Raw genomic sequence first — 26763 nt, 5'->3', positions numbered from 1 at the left:
TCTTAAACTGCCAGCCCTTTTTTGAAGAGTAGGAGGGAGAGAGTGACAACTTTCCACCCAGCCCTTGCACACATAGTACACACACCTGCATGTACTTAATGCATGGCTATAGGTACCAAACATAGGTACAAAAATCGAGATTTAGTGTCATCTTACTTTCCCTCTACTGAGCCCGCTTGGTTTCATATTTGTGGTCATAGCAATGTATTTGGTGAAGAAGTGTTTGATGCAGGCCAGGAGGGTTGATGAAGGGAAATGGGGAGAGGAGCAGATTTTCCCTGACCTGGCCACTGGATTCTTTAAGCAGAGCAGCTTACTCATCAGAAGGCTGAGTAGAAAAGCTGTATTTGAAGAAGAACAGGGATAATAATACCTCATTCCTGCATTTTTGCAGTCTAAATGCCCTGTGGAGTGAGAGAAGACTTCAATCCCTAGGCTTGTGAATCCCTTATCTTTCCCAAACGTTAAATTAATTTTTAAAGCTATTTATTCAAAGTTGACTTAACCACTAGAATAGGAAAGATCAGACAAATCAGCTTCAAGAAATGAAGTATGAGGAAACCCGAACTCTTTGACAAAGTATTCCTGGGAGTAAATGTGTTGAATGAAGCCAGCGGGTAAATGATAAGGGCCTTTACACTGTGGATGTAAGAAAGCAATTTATCAAGAGTACATGAACTCTCTGGTGACCATAAGTCAGGAGGAAACGAGAGTGGAGGAGGAACCCTGGAAAAAATACATTTGAAATACTTAAAAAAAAAATGTGTGTGTGTGCATGTACTTTTAAATACCTGCATTAATATGCAGAAATACTGGCATATTAAAACAGGAGTAGCTCAGTGTGCACATATACAGTTACCTATACTGTGAGGAGGTCAGGTGGTGGGAAGAGTGGTAGAAAAAGGCCAGGCATTGGTTTAGAACTTGGAGAAACCTTGGGCACTCTCAGGTGTAGTTATGATTTGAGCCTGGTTGTTGTCTGGTATCCATTTCCCTGACTTACGAGTTTAGATGACCATCTTTCAGGCTCACATGTTTATCTTTTCTAATCTCTGGAAGGTCATATGTGTATAATTCTGACAGTTGATCTAAGGCTTTTGTGTTCTCTTAACCAGTTCAAAGCACCTCTCCTTCATTATCTCAATCTTTGCAGTGTCTCTTTGAGCCTTGTAGATGAGACAATGTTATCTTAATTGTTCACATTAGAGAAACTGAGGAAAATGTAATTACATTATCTGCAGTAGCGGTCCCAGGAACTCAGATAAGGATGGGGACTGGAAGGTATGACCTTATCTTGGCTTTTAGATCTAGATGTAACTTTCTACATATGAAGAGAAAAAGTCCTCAAGTGTTTACTGCGAGAATGGTCATCCTGTTTTCTGTACTGACATAATACTCCTGAAATACACAGAAATTCTTCAACTTCGATTTTTCTCATTTCCCACCCCTCCCCTTTTTCATCTGATTCTAAACCCTTATCATAACTGTTAATAAAAAGGGACTAAGTTACAATTTGTATTTTTTTGTGTGTGAACATGCCAGGGAACATTAAACTGTCTAACAGGTGAATAGCAAGAGGGAGAGTTGAAAGAACTACTTCTTGGGATAATCCTTGCACGCTAATTTCGTTTGAGTTAAATTACTAGCCCTTTACACAGATGTCACACTTTCCTTATTCCCTCATATTAGGCTTTTACCCCTGTAGTCTAAAGAACATGTTCCTCTTCCTCTTTAAACTGTTCAGGTATTTCTGATCTTATTCAGAAAACTGGTATCCGTTGAGCCTGCTCTTATGGCAGGAGTTGGGAATTGTTTGTTGGTCTGTCTTTGGTGAGGGGTGGAGGACACCATGGTAACTTGGGCTGAGCCATAGTTCAATTAGCAAATTAATTAGGTTTTTAGAGCCAGCCACAGTCATTTAGAAACATTCTCAGTGGCTCTCTTTCTAAAAGTCAAATGTGTTTCGCATTTGCTGTCGTCTGCAATTTATAAACCATCAAAAAAAGAAAAAAAAGCAAAATAGGAAGGGGGTGGGGAGAGAACTATTTACATTGCAAAATTTTGCTTCAACATCTGTGGTTATGATCCATCTGTAGAAATGGAGCCCTGATAACTTCCAGTGACTTGTTTCTACTTTCTTTGTCTCTGTCCTTTCCCTTTCCGGAACTTTGGTGGGACCACCACAGCCTTGGATAAGCTCAGCACGCAGCACCTATACCACCCCACCCAGGTGGAGATTGTGCAGTCCAACGTGGTGTTCGACATCAGCAGCCTGATGCTCTACGGGACACAAGCGGTGCCTGTGCGGCTAAAGATCCTTCTAGACCGTCTCTTCAGTGTCCTGAAGCAGGAGGAGGTGTTGCACATCTTGCACGGCCTGGGCTGGACTCTGCGGGACTACGTCCGGGGGTACATCCTTCAGGTAGGGGGAGGACGATGAAGCTCGTGTCTGGGCAGCTCTAGGAGGGCTTGAGGGAGAACCCTTGCAAACCTGGTCTCTTTCCTGCCCCTTGCAGGCCTGGGCATGCGCACCCTCTTCTGATGAAACTGGTCCTTTTGGCAGGCTTGTCAGGGAACCTGAGGGAAGGCAGTGTGTCCCAGCACGCTGGCATGGGGCCTCAGTGGTGGATATTAAAAAGGAAAAAGTGGCCTGTTGCCTAGTGTTGCTTTGTTTGCATCTTTTTAAATGCAGTGCTCTCTCCCTACAACATGAGCTTCCTGCTTCTCCAACAAGTCTGACTGTAGCACTACTAAAAGGAAGGGCTCTTTGAGGTGGGTGATGGGTATATGAAAATCTGAGATTACATTTCATCTGGGTTTATAGAGCTTTAGCTGGCACTGAATTGGTGCATTTGGTGATTTTTGGTGGGTTGTCTGTGTACCCTATTTGTTGCTTCTTCATCCGAGTCAAAAGAACTGTAACCTCTGTAAACTCCCTGCTTTTATAACTAGAAAACCCTCATATTCCAAAACACACAGACATTGTTATAGATGTGGCTTTCACAACACCTGTTCTTCTAGCTTGAGCTCCTTCTTTGTGTCAGTGGCACTTCCAATCTGGTAAGGGTCTTTTTAGACTTTTCCTAGAGGCCTGCAGCCTCCACTTCCCACCCCCGCCCCCAACCTCCCTGCATTTTTTCGTCATTTTTTGCAGTATGAGTCGTTTTGCATTGTGTACTTTGCCTCTGAAATGTTTTTATGGCCATCTGTCTTCCTACGACCCTTGAAGGGTAAATGTTGAAAACAGCATGTTGGGAGACCCCAGGATCCAAAAAGACTACACTGGACGATGAAGAAGTACTCCCTCCTGCCAAAGGAGATCACAATTGGAGAAGGTAGAATCTGAAGTGATTTTTGAAATTTCTTATGGGGATAATATCAGGAGAATTGACCCCTTCAAAAAAAAAATTGTTTTTGGCTCTGCCAGGCTCGTTTATTCCCTGAATTGCCCTGTGCTGTGTGCAAGCCCTTGGCTGCCAGCTTGGTATGTGATGAGTGGGGAGCCTCACATCTCCCCCTTGCTTTAACCTGGCATAAAAACACACACATTCCTGTCGTTCTCCTATGTGGTACCTCCAGGTGTTAGCAAGGGCAGGAGAACAGAGAGGTATGATGGCAGGAAGTAGAGAGAGACAGAAGGTGGAATACCTGTCGGCTCCCGTGACTGCTTTGGTTAGCACTGAATCATTACTTAGTTTAGTGAGATGTCAACTTGGAAGGCACAGAGAATTTGGCCCTCAGAAGACAAGATGATGATGATAATAGGAATAATTATATATTACGTTTTCAGTTTATAAAAGACCTTCACAAGCATTATCTCATTTGCCTCAGGATGGGGCCATTTCAGTGGGGTGAGTGGAAAGTTAAGTGCTGGGTGGTCAGGGGACATGAGGGGGCATGAGGTCCAGGAGGAAGGGGCCAGGAAAAATAAAGCACGGAACCAGTTTCACAATCCCTGCTTATCCTGGCCTGGAGATACATATGGTACCACATCTTTCTACAGTCATTTCTACAACATGATTATTAATATCCATTTGGGATAGCTCTTACTCTACAGAAAGGAACAAAACTCTTGCACATTTTTGAACAGAAGTGTTAGCTTGGCTAAGCACTCTTTATTCAAAACCTGAGGTAGTATGCCCCAATCTAGTACCATCTTTACTGTAATACCATCAACGCTGTATTTCAGTTCTATGTGTATAGTTTTACCTAAGACATTTGGAGCACAGTATCTTCCTGTCCAGACAGATATGTGAATGACTGATTATTTGCCCTCTTAACCCAGTTCACTATAGCATTTTGATGACAATAAATATAGAACCTGCTGGATGTTCTATGATATGGTCCTAATGTTTTGCCTTGACCAGTACCTATTCTTTGTTTTCCTGGAAATTAATATTTAGGTGTTAATTTTTCTCCATTTTAGCATATCTCTAAGGCACACATTGAAAATGTGCTTTGAAATATACTTCATGTTTCTTTTTGTATGGGGGCCCAGGTTTTAACAATACAAAATTACAAGAGAAATTAAGTATGAGAGGAAAATTCGGCAAAACTGTGTACTGAAATTTATAAAGTCTCTTATTTGGGAGTGAAATGTTACACTTAAAGAATTCTGTCAAAAATAAAAAAGAATTCTGTCATTTATTATGATACTTAAGTTATAATTAATTTTTATTAATTTAATACAGATTTTGACAAAATCTTAAACTTAATATAGTCTGTTTCTCCTTTCAGAGCCTAGAATTGACATTTTGAGAAAATCATAGATGATTTTTCCACTAGAAGAACACTAGGTTTAGTTTCTATCTTGCTTTATTGATAGGATTGATATAATATAGATTTTATTTAAATGATGCTTTTTGTTACTCAGTTTTTATCATCTGCTTCTTATGAAAACAGTTCTTGGTTTAGGGAAAAATCAAAAGGTTGAAGGATCCAAAACTATTTAGTGAGAAATGCTCATTTTGCTTGAAAAAACACTAAAAAAAAACCAAGAGTTAGGCTTATAGAAATAAACTGTTTTCCTCTACAGCAATGTGATTTGGTTATTGGCCAATATTTTAAAAATTATAGGTAGTAATGATCAGGTATACACAAATGACTTTGAATATAATTATATGTAACATTTTTATGCAAGTAGACTGTAAAATGTGTGTCCAAAGTTTGTGGAATCTTATAATGCACTGTTAGTGTACAAGTCATTTTATCTGGCTAAAACTCAATTGTCTTGTAGCCCTCAAGGCATCAATTTTAGCATTATTGCTCTCAACAACAGTATATTGAATATTATGTCAGTTAAAGGAGAATAATTATCAAGGCAAGTTAGGGTGGCTGTTAGTCTTACCACATATTGACTTGGTTAGCAGTTGGGTATAGATTGTGTTACTGGGGAAATGAAGATGTACAGTAAGTTGAACTGGTGAAGCCAGGATATTAATTTAACTCTCCCTGGGCCTAAACCTACATCCCTTATGTATATACAGCTACTGCTGGTTTCAGAGATAGTTTTGAATGTGGAAGAATAGCAGGTGTCTGATCTGATTTTGAATTTTTGGATGTGGGGGAAAAGAGGAATAGACTTTTCAAAACTATCATTTACAAGTGTATATGAAGAGATTATTAAAAGAAAAAGGGAGATGATAGTGATGCCACAGATTCACTTAGAAGACTAGCAATATCTTTCAAGAATCCTGTGCTGTTTTGATAAAAACTACTTTTAACTTATATAATTATCCATGTAATTCATAAGCGAGACAGCAAGGTGTGATATGTATAGCATAACTGGGACCACAATGACTTAAGAATCCAGGTAAACCTTAAAGGCAGAAAACCTCAGACTCTCCTGTGTAGCAATTAGAGTGTTCATTCATAAAGTACAGAAAAAGTGAGGTAGATTTTAGGCATTTTTCCACAAAATAGCAGAAAAAGGAAATAGGCAATTAGATGCTAAAATCTAAATATGAAGGACCGTAAGATGTTTTTTCTGCTGCCAAAGAATAATTCTTTTTTCAAGTCTATATCTCATGGCACATATATTGACAGTAAATAAAAGCAGTGTCCTGCTCTTTCCCCATTTTCCCTGTCTTTGACCTAGGATACAAAGAATATACGTGATCATCATCGTTGAATTTAATCATTTAAAAATCAGGTGTTCACCCAGTCATTTTTCTGTTTGAACTTGTAACTGACTTGCAGCCCATCTGTGGAAATCTCTTGCTTTGCAAATGAGTCCTGCCAGAATTCAGAGAACCATATCAGACACTTCGAATAATTAGCTAAGGTGTCAGCAGCCTTGTGAGAGGGCGAGTAGTGATGCACATTTCAAATCACCTGTGTCTTGAAACAATCAGAACTAATAGAACCATCAATACTTTAGGAGAATATTTCCCAGAGTATTCTGGAGGCACTAGTCTTCCAGAGGTCTAACTTTAGATTTGGCAGCAACTATACTCAGGATCTTTCTGATAGAGCCTCAGGGTACACCTTAGCATAATAGAGGCTGTGAGAAGTTCTGGAATAAGTGGCTTTGGGAGTAGGTAAGTAGATTTCCACCAACCTTCTTCACTTCCGAGCCTTTTCCAATCAAGCTTATTAGAACTCTTCCTCAACTTGAGGCATTCACGTATAAGGATTCTTCTGCCTGGACTCCCCTACTCCTCTCTCCACATGGGCAATTACTTGTTCTTTAGGTGTCAGCCAAAGTCCTACTTTTTCACAGAGGCCTTTTCCATCCAGGTTAAGCAGTGTAAGTCTTTTCTCGTGTGGCTCTACCTCAGGACTGTTTCCCTCAAGCTCCAGTCCAATTTAAAATCAATCAATTAAGTCAACTGTTAAAATGGTTTTTTTCTTGACTTCCTCACTAGGGAATGCCACAGAGGCAGGGCACTCAATAAATATTTGTTAAATGAATGGGTAAAAAAAAATCTGCTTAACTTGGTATAGCTTGATGTTTCACCATGGAACTCATGGAATATGCAGTAACTTCAGTTGGTCCAAGGGTCTTTAGCCTTTCCTCAGGTTTCCCAGGTACCAAATGCTGTAACAACAGATGCGCTCCTGAGGGTGGATGGGAAGAGAAACAAAGGCTCCCACACCCTCTAGCTAGTGGTTGGTGTAGAATTAAGTGTTCTGTGGTATCCGTGTGTTAGAAAACATCACTACTCAGCAAACACTTGTATTTAAACAGCCCTTTGCAGAGCAAGTTCACATACTTTAGCTCTTTGAATCCTCTTCTACCATTCTCTTGTAGATATTGCCAGTGAATTAACATTTGGAGTAGATGAAATTCATAGGGATTGACTGACTTTTCCATGATCACAGAAGCTGTTAACTGGCACGGTTAATGCACTCCAAGCTTCCAAGGATAAGAACCACTTATCTCTTATTTATCACTGTAACCCAGCTCCAAGCACCCAGGCTGGCACATAATCTTCCAAAATATCAGAGGGAGAAAATTTTGAAATCTGATTTGAACTCAGGTCTCTGATTCTATGTGGAGTTACTTGTTTTTGTTGTTGTTGTTTTAAGACTATCAAGCTGTCTTTCCAGAATGTCATATGTGAGAGCCTTGTAGCATCAGAGTAGCATGGATTAGGGAACTGAGAAGGCCTGAGAATCTTGAACTAAGAGGTAGTTAAGATGACTCTTGCATTCAGTGACAGATATTATCCACCTGACCTTAGTGAAATTGGTTCCTCTTTTGTGTTCTTTTTCTTGGGCATTTCTTAATATTCCACCTGCTTTTAGGTTACTTTCCCCAGTTTTTTTTTCCCATGACCCCAGCTTTTCTCTAAATCTGATATTTATCATTAATGCTTTATTGTAAATTCTGCTCTTTGGCTTATCTTTCCAGGAGTACATGCCTTTTGAAAGTATTAAAAAACCTAATCAGTAAGATTTCAACTATATCATGTGCATGGGGCAGAGCAGACAAGAAATAGCTCTTTTCTGGGTCCATAAAAGGATATCAAGTTGAATGGCAAAAGGGGACACTGGGCATTGAGTAAGAAGATTGGGCTAAAGTCCAATATATGTATGTGAGTGTGGAAAATTTGCCATTCTCAGCCGTAGTTTCTTCATCTTTAAAACTGAGATAACCCCTTACACCCTCTTGCTCTTGAATGGCAAAAGGTGAAATGATGTAGATGAAAACATGTTGTAAAGGCCTACTCAAGTTGGTTTTTTCACTTCTATGTATGTATAAACCTAATTCTGATCAATAACAACAGGGAAATATCAGGTGTCAAACCTGTTTCCCTGCAGATATCGAATGCTTAGAAAAAGATAAATACATTTAAGGCTTTCGTTAATAGGATAAATGCTAGTTGTTTTAATAAATAAACCCTGAAATACTAGTGGCCTTAACAACAGGAGTTTGTTTCTCTCTCTCGGCAAGACCAGTCAGCATTCCTGGTTGGTGAATGTTTTCCTCCCAGAGGTGATTTGATTTCCCCAAACTTAGGGCCTCTGCCATTTTATGCCTCTGCTATTCTCTGGGGCCTCAGACTCCTCATCCAGGTGGAGGTTCTGTGTGAGAGGTTTTCATGGACCAGGTTTGAAAGCACAGTGGGCCACTTCTTCCACATGTTACTCATTGGAGCTTACATCTAACTGGGGCCAAGTGCCTGAGGGAGTTAGGACACATAGTCTCAGACTGAGTAGCCACTTCCCAGCTGTATGTTTGCACCACGGAGGATGAGCACAAATCAGTGCCCCACTCAGGTGTGGTAGGATAGCCATAATTCTACCTTCTTTTTATACATTGGACAAGGAAAGCTTGGGACAGCAGACTAGTGTATTAAAGCGGGTTCATGGGTTTGAATTCTAGCTCCATTTCTTACTCAATGTGTGAAAACAGGCCTGTATCTTTATCTGCCTAAGCCTTGTTTCTCTCACCTGGAAAGCAGGGATACTGTTAGTACCTCGTGGGTTTACTGTGATGATAAAACAAGATGATGCATATAAAGCATTTAGTAGTGCCACTTGCTAAGTATCCAGTAAATGTTAACGATTAGCATAATGATAAAAAAGATGATGATATAGACTCTTGCCAACGTGGCCATTTTAGACCTTTATGTATAAAGCAGCCTTAAATCCTGGATTTTTTTTTTTTAATTTCGTTGTATCTCTTAGAATGCCTTCCCAGATAGGCAAAAGAGTAGCTACTATTCAGTTGTAAATAAGACATACACACATACGTACCTACACACACAAACCTGCATATAGGTACATATGTAATACATACTTGATTACAAATAAGAGCAGGAAGTATAGTGACAAAGACTTTGGAATGGGGCAGACTTGGGTGTGAATCTTGGATTCAACTTTTGATGGCTTTGTTACCTAAGGTAGGTCGTTTAATGTATTTGAACTTAAGTTTCTTCATTTATAAAGGTTAAATGAAATGATGTTTAAAAAGTACTTAGTGCAGTAACTAGCCCACAACACTCTAATTAATATTAACTGGTACTACATTTTGAATGTGTGAATATGTATTTGTGCTTTTTCTTCTTTTAAGTTTTCAAGTAATGACTTATTCCATTAATGACTATCATTTTATTATCCTTGCATTTCTCTTATTTTATCAGCTCTTCCAGTATACTTCTAAGCACCAGGCACAGAATGAATGACTACTTAATGAATTTATTAAAATGATTAGAGTGTCTGGGCTTTCACCCCACTACATAAAGCAAAACTTACTCAAAATAGACACCCTTTCTTATGGATATTACCTGACCTCACAGACTTTTAAGAAATTTCTGGAGCAGAAAGAAGAATGGATCTAGGTTTAAATTCGTTTAGGTAGTAAACGAATAGCAATAGACTCGATAGCAAGAGTCAAATAGCAAATTTTACTGATTAATTACATTTGCTGAGTACACAAGAGATCTCTCAGGAAGCTTTCACTCTAAAGGACAAAGCAGCCGTAAACAAATCATGCAGATTGCATGATCAGAATTGCAAGAATATACAGATTACCCATAGTAGTGACCCAGAGGAAGGATTATTTGACTCCCAACTGAAGACTGGTTTATCACCACCATAATGTAAGGTGTCCTTGCATTATGTCAATAATATGAGAATCTTTTTCAGAAGAGAAAGATTACAGGTGTGAATGATCAAGATCCCCCTGTCTTTGGCAGGGATATACAAAAGGTAGATGGTTCAGGGCAATGTTCTATATTTATAGTGTCTGTTTTCTAGAGTGCTTGGACTACTCTACAGATGTTATCCCAGCAATTCTCTTAGCCTCCCTATTAGAGAGATAGTTTCAGAGACAGTTATCCCTGGTTTTAAAGTTATCGTGGCTGAAGGCCTCATGCAGGGTCAAAGCTGGAAGTGGAATACAGGGATTTTGAATCCTTTGCCAAAGCTCTAACTATTTGAACAGCAATGAAAATAAACACCTTATATCCAAGGACGTAGCTTGATGTTTTGTGCTCAGAGTTAAAATAAAAATATTCCTCCCTTTACCCTTGCAAAGTAGAAATAGATACCTCACCAAACTCTAGGATGGAATGCAGTGACGGGTAGAATAGAATTTGTGTCTGTGGGACATGGAGAGAGGGTTTTTGTGTTCCCCAGGAGGAATAAAAAGTGAGCCCACAGCTCTCTGGCCATTCACCATTTGATAAGAACCAGTTCAGATTTACTTGAAATGGATATTCTCTCTGATGGCACTGATTAAACCATATGGTCTCCAGAGCAACACTTTGACATGCTCCTTGTTGAATTTGAAGTGGAAGGCTCCTGAGCTTTGGGTTTAGACCTCAATTCTACCATCAATTTACTCTCTAGCTTTGCAAAAAACACATAATTTCCATAAGCCTCATTTTTCTGATACCTTCTTACTGGAGTTTGGAGAATAAAGGGAAGTAATTTGTTAAATTCATAGTAGAGGGGCGCCTGGTTGGCTCAATTGGTTGAGCATCCAACTCTTGATTTCAACTGAGGTTCGTGAATTCGAGCCCTGCATCAGACTCTTTGCTGACAGTGTGGAGCCTGCTTGAGATTCTCTGTCTGCTCGTCTTCTGCTCTCTCTCTCACCCTCTCTCTCAAAATAAATAAATAAAACTTAAAAAAATTGTTTTTAAAAAATAAATTCATAGTAGAGCTTAGTAAATATTCTTTAAGTAAATCCATTTTCCAGATCACCAGAAACTTTTTGATTCTTCAACTTGTCTATATAGTTTATTTGAGCTACGATGTCTTTTTCTAATATTTCCCCCAATTTGACAAAAGGGACAGGTAGAGGATGAGAGGGGCTTGCACAAGAACTGAAATCTATTATGACTGTAGCAAAGAGTCATAGGAAGGCTCTCAAGACCCAGCCCCAGTCTGCCATCTGTTTCTTTTGAGTGACCTACATTTCACATTCTCGTATGTGAAATCATAAAGGACTGTGAAAAAGTAGAAAGTGAGATGAGGATCTGCGTGGGTTTCTGGAAGCTTTCGCTAAATCCATACAGATGGGACAAACATAAATAAAGATACACTTATTTGATTCATGTATGATAGTCTTATAAGTAATGCCAGCAGCAATTGGAAAATAGAATGTGGGCCAATACATTTGCTAGTAGAATTAAAGTGACCACTGCCAAATTGAATTACTCTAGGAAGACCTGTTGAAAGAAGAGATTCTTAAGGAAGAAGAGAGATATTGTTACATAGCAGAAAGGATGGAACAAGATTTTTCCGTACAGGAAGAATGCTGTGTTGGGAAGAGGTGTGAACAAGTTTATGGGGGAGAGTTGCATTTCAGTTAGATGAGCAGCACTGAGCTGTAGTTTAGGTGAGTGTGTTAGATCAGGCCTGAGCCTGTTGCTCAGAAGCTCTTCTGGATTCAGCTGATAATTTGCCTCACATCCCTTTCTTTTTCTTTTTTTTAAATTAGTTTATTTTTAAAATATTTTTTAAGCTTTTATTTTTAAGTAATCTCTACACCCAACTTGGGACTCAAACTCACAACCCCGAGATCAGGAATCACATGCTCTACTGACTGAGCCAGCTGGGCACCCCGCATCACATCCCTTTCTAAGGGGAAATGACTGGTGATTCTTTTGGTTTACAGACATGGCATTTGTTGCTAATAACCCTCAAAAAGGCCAATCACTGGCTAGTGGCTTTATGAACAGTTGTTTTAGAAACCCACCACTGAGGTCCTGTTGCTACCTAGAAAGTGTTTTCATTGATTGGTGGCACTGAGTAAGCTGTTGTGTTCTCTCTCCCTCTCTCAGTCAGTCACTGTAGACTTGGGGATTGGAGAGTAGAACAGTTTTGCATTTCAACAAAGGAGTGTCTTACATGGCTATAGTAGACCATTATTCATAAGGTCCCCAAATAAGAGAATGGGGTATCAGTTGGTATGCATTTTCTGTCCAGAGGTCATCTTCAGTTTATTGTGTATTTCTTGCCTATAGGCCCCAGGAAAACATTTCTCAGAGACTTTGAGAACTGAAGGTCCTGTCTGTAAGGAAATACTTTAACCTGGTTTTCTTGTTCTCATGTAATTTTCTCTCTTTAACAAAGCCATAATAATAGTGTCAGAGGCAGCTTTCTAGTTAGTATGAGTAATGTGGTTGCTGGATTTTCTATTTTTATTTTAATATGCGTTTCCTGCTGTGGATTTTCTTTTTCTTTTTTGGTTTTAAAAATAGCAGTTGAAAAAGTGTGGTAATTTGAAGACTCTGGTGCACACTGCATCCTCTCTGGGATGCAATTCTAATGCCTGTGCACAACAGGCATTTCTTTCAGATTCCTCCGTGAAATAAATAGAATGTTTGGAACACAGACGACTGAAAATACTGGCTTACGGTCATGTTAGTCCAGGCTTCAAAAAAATTGACATTTAAACAATAGAGTGTCTATCTATAGGTTTTTGTCTCATATTAAGCCTATTTATTTTATGGTGTGTTGATAAAACACAAAGTGAGGTAGTCTGGGACATACCTTCAGTCCCTTCATTCATTTGCCTCTTTTTAAAAGTATGCACACATCTTGAGAAATTTTGAATTGACAACAACAAAATACACTTAAATTCCCCTTGAAAGAGTAATTAAGAGCTACTTGTTTCTGCGTCCTGTCATCTCTGCCAGAATTGGAGTTCATGCTGAGTATATTCCATTGAGTCAGCCATCATTCCATCACCAGCCGGGATTGCTTTTCCACGTATTGACATGTGAGGGAATGTCTGCCTTGCAGTAGCCATGGGCTTGTGCCAGATTTTGAGATCCATAGGGGCAGTGCTGGGAGCTTTTCAATTCTGAATCAGAGATCCAATTCATAAGCTGAGCCAGGGAAACCGGGTTGAATCTGTGGCCAAAACCACGGTAAAAAACTTTTTTTTTTCCTTTTCCCTTTTCGCAATGCTTTATTGCTTTAAAATATGAGTGCCTCTGTCCATTGATCCTCCAGTGACTTTACGTTGGATTCAAATTGTGGTCTCTTAGGTGAAAAGGTCAGTGTTTTATTCATTCAGCCACACATCGATGGAGATTAACTGAGAGCAGTACAAGACATTTGGATCCTGCCAGACCTAGGGCACCTGAAAGAAGTTTATTTCTTTTCTCCCTAGCCTTCACTATGCCTGCTGCAGAAGAGGATGGCCCTGTCTTCTGGGAGTGGGGGAGGGTTTTGATTGGCTGTGTGTTAACTGCCTCAAATCCATGGCCATAGGGTGAGTAAGAACCCCTGAGAATCAAATATGTCATCTATGTAGCATCACCTGATTTAGTGCTTTTCCTCAAGTCTGAGATGTCTCAAGGGGCCTTTTTTCCTTTGCAGCACTGATCTTTCAATGAGGTGCTAGTATCTGTCCTGAGCAATAACAAGGAAAAACCATGAAGTGTGAACAGCTCTTATTAGGGGGGTAAATGTCATTAACGCCTTTGTAGCCTTCCTTGCAATCTGAATGCTCTTGTCAAGAGAGTGACTTACTGAAGCCTCCTTTAAAATCATATAAATGGAATATAAGATGGTGAAGTTTCACATTTTAATTAAGCAAGGCCATTAGCTTCCTTTACTTATGCATTTTTGTAGTCAATTACGCTTGTATCCAATAGGGTCGACCCTCTGAAATAAGGCTACTGAAAAACTGTCTACAAAAATTATTTTAAGGATTTGAGAAACAGTTTACTCTAAATCAAAATTCAGATAATTTTTTGTGATTGTGGGGAACAGATGCTTCTCTCTGTTTTAATTTTATAGACTGATACACTCCTGTGCCTGACCAAAATGTGCATATTTTATAAATGGTATGGGAAAATGCTAGCATTTCAAGTTAATGAGTAGGTCAGTCTGAATTAATGAAAAGTCTGAAGCATATACTGTTTAAATAATTTTATTATTTTCATTACATAAATAGAAAATTTTCTCCATCTGTGAATTGTCTCCTGAAGCAAAATTTTTATATGCAAAAGATTTGCTTAAGTAAATCTCTTGTGCAAGTTTGAGATTTTCATTCTAGTCTCTTGTCATTCTGGGATGTGTCTTTGAGTTAAAAAATAAAAATATGTTGGATAGTTGTGTGACAGTAGGGTCAGATGCAGAAAGAAAATTGTCTTTTTTACTAAGCATATTAATTTTTAATAAGGAAAAATGAATTGAGACATCTGGTTAAAACTTTGGGGAGGTAAATCTAGAAAACTTATAGGCAAGTTAGAGGTGGTGAATGGAAATTAACCATATGGTACCTGTTATTACTAATTTAAGATGTATAATTTAATGTGTTCTGTTTATTTAGTGTACAGTCTTTGTTTCAAATTTGGTCTTCCATCCATTTTTAAAAATTCCATTAGGTCACAGCTTTCCTTTACATTGTTTTCTTCCTATTCTCAGGAAAATATATTCAGGAAAATATATTCATTTAACAAAGTGCTGCTATATTCAAGTGATAAAGAGATAGACACTATCCATTCTGTTACAGCTCTCCGTCTAGTTGAGATTGGGGCTCAAGTTAAGCTAACTGAAAACAGAGGTCATTAGTGTACATGTTGTAATGAATATATAAGCATGATCTATAATTAGTGCAATAATGAGTTATATTTAAATAGACTCTTTGGACGTATTTCCAACTTCCCTGAAAGGTTAATGCCTTAAAGAATTTTAAGTATTCCTATCTTGATTGTACTATTAATTCAAATTCTGCAATTAAATGACTGACTAAACAAAATTAATTTTAAATCCGGCTCCCACTTTTTGAATTAAAAACATTATTTTAGTTTGAATTAATGAGATTTTGCTGTCTTATTATGGAAAACACACCTATTTATTAAATCACAGATGGTAAGCAGCAACAAGGTGTTTCCTTCGAATTCCTTAACTCATAAATGTTTTGACAAGTTAATAAAAACTTACTTTAAAAATTCCCTTTTAGTGAGACTCCAAAGATCATTTTTAACTCCATCAGGATCAGTTTGCAAAAGCTACCCATGAAGTCACTCACTTGACAAGCAAATCTCCATGGAATTTCTACTGTCATTGCCACTTGGGGAGTAATTGGGCCAATTAAAATGTAGATGATTTATTTATATTAAATATAGTGCCTATTAAATTGCGAACATCAAATTTGGAATGAGTCTGTATTCTCTTTGTTAGTTTCCTTCACTCAGTGCACAGAATTTTAGTTCACCTGATTGCTTATTTGACTCATAAGTAATGTATGTATATAATTAAGGAAGGTGATAGTCTGGTACCAGTAGGTTCTTCTTAATGGAAAGTGGTCTTGGACTTGGTAGCACAATAAGAAAGGCCATCTGACAGCACTGTCTGCTTTGTTGTTTCTTTTCTCTGTGTTCTGACTTACACCTGGATACAGGTTATTAATGTAAATTATGATTTCTAAGGTTCACATTTTAGGATAACTTTGCAAAAAGATGTCTGGAATATCAAAATTATCAGAAATGTACAGTAAGACTTCATGAATGTTTTTCAAGACACCAGATGGAAGGAAGCTTTACTGCATTATATTTCCCATATGGAAAAGTATCTGGGACCTGAAAGGGGCACACCCTTGGAGGGGGGAATGCTTCTTAAAAAGGAACTTTATAAAAGAATGCTCTAGTATAGAGTTTTCATGCATGATTTATTCACTTGAGCATATTGCTTTGAAGGCCCAAACAGCATCTTGGATATATGTTGTGGTTTTCCAGACCTGAGAAGTTGTCTGATGGTTCAAATTTCACAAACTGGTTAGATTTGCCTATGCCACAGGTCAGATACGTCTTGCTGAGTCTGGTCGCCATCTATTTTAGTCAAGGTTTAGCTTTTGTTAAAATTGTTGAATTGGGTTTGTTCATGAAAAATGTATCTTTCCTTTACGTGTTATTTTATATTAACAGAAAGTCAAGATGGTAGAATTTGTTTATAATTTTTTATTGAGATGTAATTGACATATAGTATTATATTCATTTCAGGTGTACAACATAGGGATTTGACATTGTGTGCCTTGCAAAATGATCACCATGATAAGTTTTGTTACCATCTATCAGCATACAAAGTTAAAATACTATTATTGACTATATTCTCCATGGTGTACTTTGTGTCCCCATGGCTTATTTAGTTTGTAACTGGAAGTTTGTACTTCCTGATCCCCTTCACCCATTTTGCCTACCTCCTAATCCCTCCTAACCCCACTTCACTGTGGCAACTACCAATCTGTACTCTGTATTTCCATGTCTGGGTTTTGTTTTGCTTTGTTTTTTTAGATTCCACATAGAAGTAAAATCATGCAGTGTTTACCTCTTACTGTGTTAGCTGTTTCACTTGGCATAATCTCCTCAAGGTCCATCTATGTTGTCAAAAATGGCAAAGTTCCATTTTTTTTTTTATTGACTAGTATCCCATTTTGTGCGTGGGTACACATACACAGTATCTTTATCTATTATGGACACGTAGGTTGTTTCCATATCTTGGCATATTGTAAATAATGCTGCAGTGAACATAGGGATACATATATCTTTTGAAATTAGTGTTTTTGTTTTCTTTGGATAGACACCCAATAGTGGAGTTGCTGGATTTTATTTGGTAGTTCTATTTTAAATTTTTTAAGGAACCTTCATACTGTTTTCCATAGTAGCTATGCTAATTTATATTCCCATCAGCAGCATATGAGGCTTCCTTTTTTTCCACATCCTTGCTACACTTGTTGTTTCTTGTCTTTTTGATAATAGCCTTTCTGACAGGTATAGGGTGATATCTCATTGTAGTTTTGATTTGCATTTCCCTGATGATTAGTGATGTTGAATGTTTTTTCCTTTTTTTAATTTTCTTTTGATTTTTTGAACTTTTTTTCAGTGCCAACATGTTGGCCATCTGTATGGAAGATGTTTGGAAAATCTTTGGAAAAATGTTTATTCAGATTCTTTGTGCATTTTTTAATTAATACATTTTTTGTCATTGAGTTGTAGGGATTTTTTAAAAATATATTTTGGATATTAATCCCTTATCAGATACATGATTTGCAAATATTTTCTCCCATTCAATAGGTTGCTTTTTTATTTTGTTTATGGTTTCCTTGGCTATGCAGAAGCTCTATAGTTTGATGTAGTCATGTTTGTTTATTTTTGCTTTTGTTTCCCTTGCCTTTGGACTTAGATCCAAAAACAAAAGCAAAAAAACAAAAACTCACTAAGAACAATGCCAAGGAAGTTACTACCTATGTTTTCTATGGTTTCAGGTCTTATATTCAAATCTTCAATCCATTTGAGTTATCTTTGGCTTATGGTATAAGATAGTGGCTCAGTTTCACTCTTTTGCATGTAGCTCTCCAGTTTATTGAAGAGTCTGTCCTCTCCCCATTGTATATTCTTGCCTCCTTTGTTAAAATTTAACTAACTATATGCAGTGGGTTTATTTCTGGGCTCTCTCTTCTGTTCTACTGATCTATGTGTGTGTGTGTTTATGCCCTAACCATACGGTTTTGAACACTGTAGCTTTGTAGTATAATTTGAAATTAGAGAGTGTGATACTGTCCGCTTTCTTCTGCTTCCCTAAGTTGCTTTGGACATTTGGGGTCTTTTATGGTTCCAAATACAAATTTTAGAATTATTTGTTCCACTTCTGCAAAAAATGCCTTCGATATTTTCGTAAGGATTGCATTGAATCTGTAGAATGCTTTGGGTAGTATGGACATTTTAACAGCATTAATTTTTCTAATCCATGAGCACAGAACATCTATTTATTTGCATCTTTTTCAGTTTCTTTCATCAGCGTCTTAGGGTTTTCAGTGTGTAGATCTTTTACCACCTTGGTTAAGTTTATTTCTATGTATTTTATTCTTTTTGATGTGATTGGAAATGAATGTAATTGTTTGATTGCTTCCTCCTTCTGATATTTGTTACTAGTGTATAGAAATGCAACAGATTTTTTATATTAATTTTTTGCCCTGCAATTTTATTGAATTCATTTATTCTAGCAATTTTTTGGTCTTATATATAGTATCATGTCATCAGCAAATAATAACAGTTTTGCTACTTCTTTCTGAGTTTATATGCCTTTTATTTCTTTTTCTTGCCTGGCTAGGATAATCCAATATTATGTTAGATAAAAGTCAGGAGAGAATTGTCTTCTTCCTGATCCATGATATCTGCTGTGGGTTTGTCATAAATGGACCTTATTATGTTCAGGCACATTCTCTCCATACCCACTTCATTGAGAGTTTTTACCATAAATAGATGTTGAATTTTGTCAAATGCTTTTTCTGCATCTAGTGAGATGATCATATGATTTTTATCTTTCATTTGTCACAGTGATATATCATGTTGATTGATTAGTGGATGTTGAACCATCCTTTCATCCCTGGAATAAATCCCACTTAATCATGGTGTGTGATCCTTTTAATGTATTGTTGAATTTGGTTTGCTAATAGATTTGCATCAAGATATTCTTGTCTGGTTTTGGTATCAGGGTAATTCTGGCTTTGTAAAATGAGTTTGGAAGCATTCCCTCCTCTTCAGTTTTTAGAAGAATTTGACAAGGATGTATATCACATATTCTCTGAATGTTTGGTGGAATTTAACCAGTGAAGCCATCTGTTCCTGGATTTTTGTTGGGAGGATTTTGATTACTGATTCAGTCTGTATACTTATAATCAGTCTATTCAGGTTTTCTATTTCTTCATGAGTCAGTCTGGGAAGATGGTGAGTCTCTAGGAGTTTATTCATTTCTTTTAGATTGTCCATTTTTATGGTGTATAATTGCTCATAACAGCGTCTTAGTTCCTTTCTACTTCTGTGGTGTCAGTTGTAACTTATTTTTCATTTGTTCTTATTTATTTGAGCCCTTTCTCTTTTTTTCTTGGTGAATCTAGCTAAAAGTTCATCTATTTTGTTTATCCTTTCAAAGAACCAGCTCTTAGTTCCATTGATCTTTTTTATTGTCTTTTTTGTCTCTATTTCATTTATTTCTGCTCTGATCTTTATTGTTTCCTTCCTTCTGCTAACTTTGGACCTCATTCTTTTTCTAGTTCATTTAAATGTAAAGTTAAATAGTTTATTTGAGGATCTCTTGTTTCTTCAAGGCTTGTATTGCTGTGAACTTCCCTCTACTATTTTTGCTGCATCACATAGATTTTGGTATGTCGTATTTCTGTTTTTATTTGCCTGTAGGTATTCTTTTATTTATCTTTTTATTTCGTCTGTGATCCAGTAGTTGTTCAGTAACATATTATTTAATCTCTATTCATAGCCTTTCTAGTTTTCTTCTTGTAATTGATTTCTGAAGTTTTATACAATTATGGTAAAAGAAAAATACTTGATAGGATTTCAGTCTTTTTTAGCGTATTGAGATTTGTTTTGTGGCCTAACGTGTGATCTATCCTGGAGAAAGTTTCGTGTACACTTAAGATGAATGTGTGTTTTGCTACTTTTGGATGGAATGGTCTGTATATATTTATTAAAACCATCTGGTTTAGGGTGTTGTTTAAAGCCAATGTCTCCTTACTGATTTTCTATCTAGATAATGTATCCAGTGGTGTAAGTGAAGTGTTAATTTCCCTTGCTATTGTTATTGTATCACTGTCATTTTCTCCCTTTGGGTCTGTTTATTATTTGCTTATACATTTTGATGCTCCTATAATAGTTGTATATATGTTTATAAATATTGTATACTTTTTGTTGGATTAACTCTTTTGTGTGGTGCCCCTCTTTGTCTTTTATTCCAGTCTTTGTTTTGAAGTCTGTTTTGTCTGATACAAGTATAGCTATACCAACTTTCTTTTCATTTCCATTTGCATGGAATATCTTTTTACATCCCTTCACTTCTAGTTCGTGTATGTACTTACTTCTGAACTAAGTCTCTTAAAGGCAGTGTATATATGTGTCTTTTTTTTTTAATCCATTCAGCCACCCTGTGTTTTTCAATTGAAGAATTTAGTCCATTTACATTTAAAGTAATTATGGATAGCTGTGTACTTATTGCCATTTTATAAATTGTTTTCTGGCTGGTTTTGCAGTTCCTCTCTATTCTTTTCAACTTCTCTTTCTCTCTTCCCTGTGGTTTAATTATTTTCTGTAGTGTTATGTTTAGATTCCTATCTCATTTTCTTTTGCATATTTACTATAAGTTTTTGATTGACATTTACTGTGAGGTTCACATATATAATCCTGTGTATATAATAGTGTATTTTATTTGATGGCAGCTTAAAGTTGAACACATTCCAAAACTACACATTTTTACTACTACTCCCCCCATATTTTATGTTCTTTATATCCTATTTTACATCTTTCTTATTTTATGTGTCCCCTAATTATTATAGGTTTAGTTAATTTTACTATTTTTGTCTTTAAACCTTCATACAGGATGATAGTACTTAAACACTAGTGTTATGTGGTGACAATAGTAAGGTGTTATTTTTCTACAGGGTTCTTTCTTTCATTTTTTGAGATATATACCATATAATCAGTTTCACTTGGTAAATATTACATAAACACTGAGGAAGTCATGGAGGATATAGATCTTTTACTGCTAACCACTTATTTACAGCAATACTGTGAAAGAATAATAATGTACAATGTTAAATATAAGATAGTTTGTATAGGTTTTGTAAATACTACCACAGTGTTTTAAGTGAGATACAAGGAACCTGAATGTACTTTTGCATAGAATGATATCAGACATCTATAATATATATTGAAAAGTAGTGCTTATAGTCATTGCATATGTATTCTTTTTGAAATGACATTCATAGAATTAAAGCATATTTCCTACAGAATAAACGTATGAATGGTATATAAAGCTTTTGCTATCTAGAGTAGTTGAAAATTCTATATAATTTTGGCAAGTCTGGAACCTCTAAACATATTCAGAAGTATTTTCCTACTCGATAGAAGTTAGTGAGTTTGGTAGATGCTACTATGTTAAGAATCATACTTTAAATATTTAGTTTTGATTAAAATAATATACTAAATAGAATGAATTCCAACTATTTATAACTGAATTAAATTTGAGGAGCATATAGTTAAGTGCATAAAACAGACAGGTAACACAAACATGAAAATTGATTTTGTTAATAATAATTTTGTTTAGAACAGAACCCAAAATTTGGCTTAGAAAATGTTTCCAAATTTTTCTCATTTCTTCCCCAAATAGATCTTTGGGGGAAAGAAGAAAAATGTGAAGATTCATCTTTTTCATGTGAACTAGAGTATTAGCTTGAGTTAGAATTCTTTATGATATTTATGGGACATAAACAGAGCCTTATTTAATGTTATAGTTTCTTCAGACAGGGCTTAAATATGAGACTCTAAGAGAAAAAGGAGTATTTTTTTTCTTCATATCAAATAAGCTCTGAAATTCATGCTTATGAAAAGAAAGGAAAACAGTTGAACACAAAAACAAAAGTCTGTGTTTTGTGAGTTTTAAATTGTGAAGTTAAGAAACACATATTTAGATATTTTTAAAAATCCATACACATCAGCTGATTAGTGATTTTATTTTAAGACCTTCTGCAGAAAAGAACATAACCAGACTTCACAATAAGAAAGTTCTCACTGGGTATTTTAGATGGCCTTTATAAAATTTCATCATCATTTTGTACTTTTACACAATGTTATATGCCCTTAAGAAAATCAGAAAGACGGAAATATGGAATAATCTAGAGGAGCATTTGGAGAATTTTAAAAAGGTGGGATAGAACCAGAGGAACAAGGGCATTTATTGGTAGGTTAAAGAGTTTTTATCTTATAGGAAGTTGATTCTTTTGAAGTAAGTAATGAGTATATTGGGTATTCATTGCTGCATGACAAACCACCCCAAACTTTGTGGCTTAAAATCACCACCATTTTATTATTGTTCACAAGTCTGTGGGTCAATTGGGAAGTTCTGCAGTAAACTGATGGGGTGAGGAAGGAAGGTGGGCTCTTCGATCTAGGATGGCCTAATTTACACATCTTGCTGTCTGGTTGGTACAGGCTGTTAGTTGGGGCAATGGAAGTAGGTAGGTGTTCTATCTCATCATTGAGCCCGTTAGCCTGGTCTTGTTCCACATGCAGATAATTTAGGGTTCTGAAGAGTGCAGAAGAGGGAAAGTCCACATGTGCAAGCACTTTTAATGAGAATCTTACTTCATGTTTACTAGTATCCCATTGACCAGAACAAATCACATAGCAAAGCTCAGAGCCAGAGTGGGAGATGAGTACTCCAGGACATGCAAGGAAACCTGAGCAATTTGGGAGTCAGTACTGAAATAATCAATCACCAGATTAGTGTCTTAAGAAGCTCCATTTGGTAGTCTTATCTGTGTGGAACCAGGAGGGAGTCCTGAGCCAGGCTGTCTAGTTTGGAAGCTGTCACAGTAGTTCAAGTAGAAATAAGCCTGGCATTGGGGTAGTGGCAGGGAGATTAAATAGCAGGGTTAGATAAAACCACTTGCTGACTAGATTCAGTAGGTGTGGGAGAGAGAAGGTGCTCATAGATTGATTCCAGGATTCAGGGTTGGGTTTGTGAGAATGTAAGGACCTGGTAGAGTTTTGGACCTATTTATGTTTGCAGTGAATATAAGACGTCTGTGCAGCTTCTTAATTCCTACTCTGCTGTCCAGAAACATTAATGAAATGAGACTACATCTTTGAAATTTCTATTTTTTTAACATATTTCTTTAAAATTCATGGCCTCATCCCAGCGCTTTCTTTACCATCAGCCTTGCAAAGATGATTAAATGACGAGAAGCACTTCCTCTCATTTTTTTTAAAAAGCACATGGGCAACTTTGCTATAAACAAAAAGTCCAAAAGTTTGGATTTCCTAGTTTCCTTTCCCAGAACTGAACATCTACCTAGGATTTTTGAGAACTTAATATTTACTTGTGTTTCTTTGAGATTATTTTTATATTTCAAATTATGTCAACTTTGACAAAAGTTTAAAATTTGGTGACAACAACATTCCTTTCTTAACCATTTTATGCTCCATGTTTCAGAGTGAAAGGACAAAAGTTTTGCTTCTTTTTCAGTTATTCACTTCATAATCTGAGGTTTAACTCCTCAAAATTATGATTTTTTTGAGGAAATCTTGTTTAGATTATTTATGAAAATACATAAAAGCCATCTTCCTATTAAGTGAATAGAAAATTAGTTTGGTCGTGGTTTTTCTGTTATTTTGATACATGGATGGAGTACTTTTGTTGTTGTTTTTTGTTAAGGGCATGTGACTTCCCTCTAAGAGAGATAGTTGGAGAAAAAAAAAACTTCAGTACATGATTTGCTTCTGGAAGAAAAGCATGAAATTTATCATTTAAGATGAGTGTACATAAATTGTTGTACATAAGAAGTAACTATAAAATAGGTTTTAATTTTATATTGCGATCAGTTAAGGAAGAGAGAGGATAAGGTAAGGAAAAATGAAAAAGGAAGAAAGACATGTTTTAAAAAATATTTTTCTCATTTTTTTTATTAAGGTAATGTAATTTTGCAGCCATGGGTACAAATCAGATAGAATTAGATTGCATAGTTAGGTGTTCCATTCCTGAATTACTATTATATGATTCTCTCATTCATGGCCAATCACAATTATTGTAAAACTAAAACAAGAAGGCTTCCACAGTCTTAAATCGAGGAAGAAATATTCTCCTCCTAATTCAGAGTAGTTGGCTCTGCCAGCCACCAGATGATAAATAGAGTAACAAGAACCTGTTAATTGGCTCTTGGGGTCCTTAGCACTTGAAGCTCACAAAGGGATTTCACATGTAGTGATCCATTTAATTTGGAGACCTATGGAACAGATAGAGCAAGTTTTATTAATTTTGTTTTATAGGTTATTAAGCTAAAACTTACACTTCATAATGGTGAAAAAGCTTAGTAGCATCCCAAACTGAGTACTCAAATTTGGCTGTTCTGATACCACAACTAGACTTCTTTGCATTGTGTAATGTTTATCTTTAAATAATAATTATTTGTTTAGGTCTGTTGTAAAAAGCACTTGCATAATTATTGATTTATTTGATGGTCACAATCAAAGTCTATCTCTATTATCTAGATTTGTATCCTTAGAGAGAGAAATCAGACTTCCATTTTTTATAGTTACATTGAAATCTCCTATATTACTCATAAGAATGGCTGTCTTAAAATTTGATTTTTAGACTGTGTTTCTCTCTAATAAAATTCACTTCTATAAAATTTTGCCAGCTGCTATAGGAAGACCTATAAAACACTCATTTTAACTCTAGTAATATTTATCCTGCCTTTCTTCTTGTTGTTGGCATTTGTAGGATTTCCTAATGGTTTGCTATTTAGTTTCAATATATTTCCTTTTAGTAGATGATTTACAAATAGCAGTAATGTTGAAAAATGTAATGTTTGTTTTAAGTCTATAAACCAAAGATTGAAAGAATGTGATTGTGGATGTATGATGTAATATAAATAGGCAGATTTTTATTCCTATCCAGATTTAGTTTTGAGAATATGAGTATTTGATTCATCCTGATTTTCATCTTAACAGATATTGCTACATGTTTAAACAAAAGTAATTTATCTCTAAATTTTCTTACATCTCAAGACCTTATAAGCTGTCGTTTTTTCATTGGCTTCAATTCAGAATTATTTGACTCTTTTGTGCTTTATTCCTTAGATGTATTTATACCATAGATCAGTTGACAGTTTTTTTAAAAAAAAACAAGAAAGGAGTTGCAATGGCTAGAATCTCATTTACTAATTTATTATGAACCCAGAATACTCCAGGCATTAAAAAAAAAAATTGTGTTCCTGTGACTTAATCTTTGTGTTTGTTTCTAGAGGCTGTGCAGGATGTTTCCTGTCTGAGGCACAAACCGTATATTTCATTTGTCATATCTAATGTTTTCATATCCGGAAATCATGCTCCATGTTATGTTTTACAAGGCTTCATAAAAATAAGTGATCCAGATAAAATTTATAGTTATTTTTAAAAATCTGTCATACCAAAATTATCTGTCTTTTCTTTTTCTCCTTCCCAAATGAGTACAGATAGGATTATGAAGTTTAAATGAATGTGTTTTTAAATGAAGTCTAAGTTTGACACTAGACAGTCATCTATTATTCAGAAGAAGCTGGATGTTGGTATGTTGGTAAATGCTTTACAACTCTCTAAATTAAGAAATAAAAAAGACTTGAATCACGGTGTTTGTTGATATCTATGGCCAAAATATCCCACCATGGCTGATTTTAGACCATCAGCACCCAGTCATCAAACATGGGTTTGAGATGAGAGGTACAGTAACACACTCTTCTACAGTATTTCCACATACTATATGTAAACAGAAGTACATTAAAGCACAGATAATAGTAAAATGTGGTCAGATAATTACAAGTGATGAGTTTTGACTGCCTTTATTTTTATTTACTTTTATTTACCATTATTTTTAATATATTTCCTTAAGGGGCACCTGGGTGCCTCGGTCAGTTAAGCACCAGACTCTTGATTTCCACTCAGGTCATGATCTCACAGTTTGTAAGCTCCAGCCCCACATTGGGCTCCACACGGAGCCTGCTTGGGAATTTTTCTCTCTCCCTCTCTCTCTGTGCCCCTCCTCTGCTCGGGCTTTTTCTTTGGCTTTCTCTCTCAAAATAAATAAGGGCGCCTGGGTGGCTTAGTAGGTCAAGCGTCCAATGTCAGCGCAGGTCATGATCTCACAGTTCTGTGGGTTCAAGCCCCACATCTGGCTTTGCATGGATTTTCTCTCTCCATCTCTGTCTCTGCCCCTCCTCCACTTGCGCTCTCTCTCTCTCTCTCTCTCTCTCTCTCTCAAAAGTAAACATTAAAATAATAATAAACTTTAAAAGATATATATTTTCTTTAATTGTAAGTTTATGCAATTTAATTATTAATAATGCCTGTGTTTTGACAACCAGCTTAAACAATTCCTGAACCTTTAACGGTGTGCCCTCATGGACCTGTGTGAGTTGGCTTCAGCACACCACTCCATTTATTTTTTTTTTTTTTAATTTTTTTTTTAAATGTTTATTTATTTTTGAGAGAGAGACAGAGTGTGAGCGGGGGAGGAGCAGAGAGAGGGAGACACAGAATCGGAAGCAGGGTCCAGGCTCTGAGCTGTCAGCACAGAGCCTGACACGGGGCTCAAACGCAAAGACCGCAAGATCATGACCTGAGCCGAAGTCGGACGCTTAACCGACTGAACCACCCAGGCGCCCCCACACCACTCCATTTAAATCCTGAGAAGGATTGGTAGGCCTGAGAAGATAGGTTTGGTCTGTACCCTCTGTGGTAGAGGATACCTTGTGTTGTCTGTGTGCCCAGGGAGGAAGGCAGCCATTTTCTCTTTTAGCTTGAATTACTA

The 26763-nt window shown here is 36.5% G+C and overlaps 1 protein-coding gene across 7 annotated transcripts in view; it reads left to right on the top strand.

Annotated features, from left to right (window-relative positions):
- BNC2 (basonuclin 2) overlaps window positions 1–26763 on the top strand; it is a 439383-nt gene that overhangs the window by 301810 nt on the left and 110810 nt on the right. For all 7 annotated transcript variants that reach the window (XM_043567349.1, XM_043567348.1, XM_043567346.1 and 4 more), the window contains one exon: window positions 2187–2422. In XM_043567349.1, the coding sequence (XP_043423284.1) occupies window positions 2187–2422 (236 nt within the window). The remainder of the gene's footprint in view (window positions 1–2186; window positions 2423–26763) is intronic.

Source organism: Prionailurus bengalensis, chromosome D4 (assembly GCF_016509475.1).
Source record: "Prionailurus bengalensis isolate Pbe53 chromosome D4, Fcat_Pben_1.1_paternal_pri, whole genome shotgun sequence".
NCBI lineage: Eukaryota > Metazoa > Chordata > Mammalia > Carnivora > Felidae > Prionailurus > Prionailurus bengalensis.
The sequence above is the reverse complement of the archived record's forward strand: the minus strand, read 5'-3'. Positions and strand labels throughout refer to the sequence as shown.